This window comes from Orbicella faveolata, unplaced genomic scaffold (genome assembly GCF_042242905.1).
Source record: "Orbicella faveolata isolate gen_17 unplaced genomic scaffold, um_ofav_v1 contig_2, whole genome shotgun sequence".
In the NCBI taxonomy this organism is placed as follows: domain Eukaryota; kingdom Metazoa; phylum Cnidaria; class Anthozoa; order Scleractinia; family Merulinidae; genus Orbicella; species Orbicella faveolata.
Genome location: NW_028301547.1, coordinates 6,847,927 through 6,851,936, shown reverse-complemented (window position 1 = coordinate 6,851,936; position 4,010 = coordinate 6,847,927). Strand labels below are relative to the sequence as shown.

General features: G+C 44.9%; 1 protein-coding gene across 1 annotated transcript; it reads left to right on the top strand.

The window, feature by feature from the left end:
• The first annotated feature begins 340 nt into the window (after positions 1 to 340).
• On the top strand, positions 341 to 2,948 carry LOC149111745 (uncharacterized). The gene is made up of 3 exons (XM_089288856.1): positions 341 to 548; positions 1,578 to 2,525; positions 2,656 to 2,948. Exons 1-3 carry the CDS (start codon positions 341 to 343, stop codon positions 2,946 to 2,948), a joined length of 1,449 nt encoding a protein of 482 aa, XP_089144982.1.
• Positions 2,949 to 4,010: the final 1,062 nt, after the last annotated feature.

Sequence of the window (4,010 nt, the reverse complement as noted above, 5' to 3'; positions counted from 1 at the left end):
AGTGGTCCAACAGCTTTACACACAAGGTTGGGCTGGGTTTTATCTGGACCAATACAGAGCTCAACGCGTGACTGCGATCCATCTGTGAACCTGGTATCCAGCACCCATGTCCTAAGATGTGCTGCTGAGCCGTCCCAACCTCTGAACAACGACCTTACTGGAGAGCTCAAACGATTCTGGGACCTGGAGTCATTGAGAATATCAAGTCCTGAACAGTCAGTTCATAGTCAGTTCATTGACAGCATCTGCTTTGAGCATGGAAATGTATGAAGTACATCTACCATGAAGGGACGTTCACCCAGTTCTACCAGACAACTATGAGACCAGCCACAAACGGCTGATGAGTCTGTTGAACCGCCTGAGACAAGAACCACAAGTATTGCTAGAATACGATAACGTGATCAGAGACCAGATCGTAAATGGGATTGTGGAGAAAGTCAGTGAACCAGCCTCTGGTGAAGTCGGAAGGGTTCATTACCTGCCTCATCATTCTGTCATTAGAAGAGAAAAAGAGACCACAAAACTCAGAATTGTCTATGATGCATCCTGTAAGTCAAACAGAGACTCCTTGAATGATTGTTCATACACCGGGCCAGCACTTTCACAGAAGATTATGGACATCATCCTGAGATTTCGACATTGAAAAGGCATTTCTGAATGTGACAGTACAGAAGAAGATAGAGATGTCCTGAGGTTCCTATGGTTTGATGCCGTTTCTCCTAAACGCGACTGTGAAACACCACGTGGGCGGATATAAAGAGAAGGATCCTGAATTTGATGAGACATTTCTAAGGTCAATCTAAGTAGATGATCTTAGCTTAGGGGGAGACACTGATGAAGAAGCCTACGAACTGTACATCAAATCTAAAGTCAGATTAGCAGAAGGGGGCGTCAATTTGCGAAAGTCTGTAACAAACTCTCCTGAGTTGAGGAAACAAATAGAAGATAATGAGAGTGGATTGTGAGATAATGATAGTGGAGAGTGGATTGTGCAAGGTATGCTACCTATCGGTGGAGATATGTATGACAGTGTAATCCTGCAAGACGCGTTGGTGAGTGATAGGGCCACAGTGGAATCGGTAGTTCATAAAGAACAATCATACACCAAGACTTCATTAGGAGATGCACAGGAGAGCAGCAAATCTGAACAAAAGATTCTTGGAGTCCAGTGGAATTTTGTAGAGAACAATCTTGTTTTTGACTTGAGGACAGTTGTTCGACTAGCTTCAGAGTAAAGACCGACTAAGAGGAACATTGCTGATGTGGCAGCAAAATTCTATGACCCAATCGGTTTTATATCACCGGTTGTCGTGCAGTTCAAACTTCTTTTCCAAGATCTTTGTTCGAGCGGAGCCGACTGAGACGACACGTTGGAAGGCCAATTAAGAATGAAGTGGGACAAGCTGGTTGCAAGTCTTCAGAAATCTCAGCCCCTTCGTCTTGAGAGATTCTATTTCAAAGAACCAGGGAATGAAATTGTCTGCTGCAATCTTCACGGATTTTGTGATGCTCTCTTAAAGGCATATGGCGCGGTTGTCTACCTCCAAGTTCATAGAGCCTTTCGCACTTATGTGAAGTTTGCCGCATCCAAGACAAGAGTAGCCCACTGAGTAGCCAAACAATCCCCAGATTGGAACTTTTAGCAGCAGTCATACTTGCGAGATTAGTCACAGCCGTTGAGGGGGCTCTGAAATGCGAAGTTCCTATCAAGAAGATTACTTTTTGGAGTGACTCTGAAGTAGCACTTTGCTGGATTAGAGGCATAGACGAAGAACGGAAACAGTTTGTACGAAGCAGAGTCAAAGAAATTAGAAGCCTTCTACTAGTGGAGAGTTGGAGGTACTGCCCCACAGACAGCAATCCTGCAGATGTCCCATCAAGAGGTATGAATTCATCTCAGCTCGCGGAAAACACACTCTGGGTGATGGGTCCTGAGTGGCTGAGCCATCGTGAGGAAGAGTCGAAGAGCATTGTCGTCACCGAGCGCATTCCTGAAGAATGTTTAACGGAAATGACAGTGAAAAATCGAGGGAACCTGAAATCTTTTACTCTTCTTGTGAACACTAATGACTCCAGCATTAGCTGTGTCATTGACATTAGCCGGTTCAGCAATCTTCAGCGACTACTACTTGTTACAGCCTATGTGTTGCGATTTCTTGAGAACCTAAAGGCAAGATTATCACCAGACAATGAACAGTTACTAATTGGTTCTGAAATTAGGGCAAAGGATATGGAGGTAGTAGAACAGTATTGGATCCTAGATGTACAGAAATCCTTGCAGCAGAATAAGAAATTTGAGAGTTGGAGGCGGGAGTTCAATCTTTTTATTGATCGTGTTGGCATTCTGAGGTGCGGAGGTAGGCTGTCGCATGCAGACCTTCCTTACTCGGCCAAGCATCCCATCCTCCTCGATGCAAATCGTGGATTTACAGCGTTGGCGATCAGAAATTGTCATGAGAGTGTAATGCATAATGGAGTGAAGGAAACTTTGACAGAGTTGCGATCCAAGTTTTGGCTGGCAAGAGGTGAAGAAATTACTACACAGTTGTGTAACATGTCGCCGACACGAGGGAAAACTTTATCAGGCACCACCACCACCACCCTTACCTGAATTTAGAGTGAAGAGTGGACCGGCCTTTACCTTTACTGGGTTAGACTACGCAGGCTCATTGTACGTTAAGGGAGCCAGTAAGAAGACAGAGGAAAAAGTGTGGATTTGCCTGTATACCGGCTGTGTTACAAGGGCAGTTCACCTTGACATAGTTCCAGACCTAACAGCGGAAGCCTTCCTTAGAATTTTTCGTAGATTTACAGCCAGGAGAGGATTGCCATTAAAGATTGTCTCGGACAATGGAAGTACCTTTAAATCTGTTTCTAGGCAGATAGCGGACTTGATGAAGAGTCCAGTTGTAAGACGGTACCTTGCAGAGAAGAAAGTCGAATGGTAACCTGGAGAAGGCCCCATGGTTGGGAGGTTTGTTTTAGAGAATGGTGAGGTCAGTGACACGGTGTATAAAGAAGACAATTAGAGGTGCTAGGCTCACATACGAGGAGCTGTTGACTGTCATCATTGAAACGGAGATGATACTGAACGGAAGACCGTCGTCCTATGTAACCTCTGCGGATGCTGAAGAGCCACTAACACCGTAACATTTACTTCATGGCGAGAGATTGATGAGTTTGATTGATACTTGCACCGGTGACTTGATGGATCCCGACTTTGAGCTGTCATCGACGGAATTAAGCAAGAAAATGAACCATCTCAGTAATGTGATGCGTAAGTGGAGAGATGAATACTTGATTCAGCTCAGGAATTTACACCGTCATTCTGCAAGGAACGCTGCACCAACACTTGTAAATGTAGGAGATATGCTAGTAGTACACGATGAGGATCTGTCCAGAGGTTTATGGAAGTTAGCCCGAGTGAAAAGTTTGGTGACTGGAACAGATGGAGTGGCCAGAGGTGCAACCATTAGAGTGAAGTCGAGAGGAAATAAGTCTAGCACCCTAAAGCGCCCACTCCAGTGTCTGTTCCCTTTGGAGATTCATGGTGGGGATGACAGTGTTCATGTGCGGGGTTGGACAAATTAACTTTGGACAGTAATTTCTAGTTTGTTGTTCTTAGTGTTGACCAGTCCATCGGTTAAGGTTGTTTAATGTAACTCAACTGGTCAACAGGTGGGGAGGGTGTTAGAACTCTTGTGAGCGTGACATTTGTTAGCGTGACCGGACGTGACGCACGTATATGCGCTAAGCCTTGTGGGCTATGCGAGACCTTGTGCTTCTGCTCTTTGAAAATCGATCCTTGCTTTTGTTCGCGTTGTTGTTAGTGCAGTCCCGAGTTTTAGAAGAATTAAAAGGTTGAAATTGAGCTGTCGAGTGGATCTTAACTACTTTTCCAACAGTTTTGATATACTGATGCGCTGTCAGAGTAGCACCGACCCATCACGATGCACATCATTATCATTAGCATTGTACATACCCGATACTCGCTTGTGCGCGTTTTGTCA

Excerpts from the sequence above, each read along its gene's own strand:
- LOC149111745 (XM_089288856.1), top strand. The coding sequence starts at position 341 with ATGAGTCTGTTGAACCGCCTGAGACAAGAACCACAAGTATTGCTAGAA. Across the intron at positions 549-1,577 it reads AATTGTCTATGATGCATCCT|TTTGCCGCATCCAAGACAAG; the intron begins GTAAGTCAAACA and ends ACTTATGTGAAG. Across the intron at positions 2,526-2,655 it reads CAAGTTTTGGCTGGCAAGAG|ACTACGCAGGCTCATTGTAC; the intron begins GTGAAGAAATTA and ends TTACTGGGTTAG.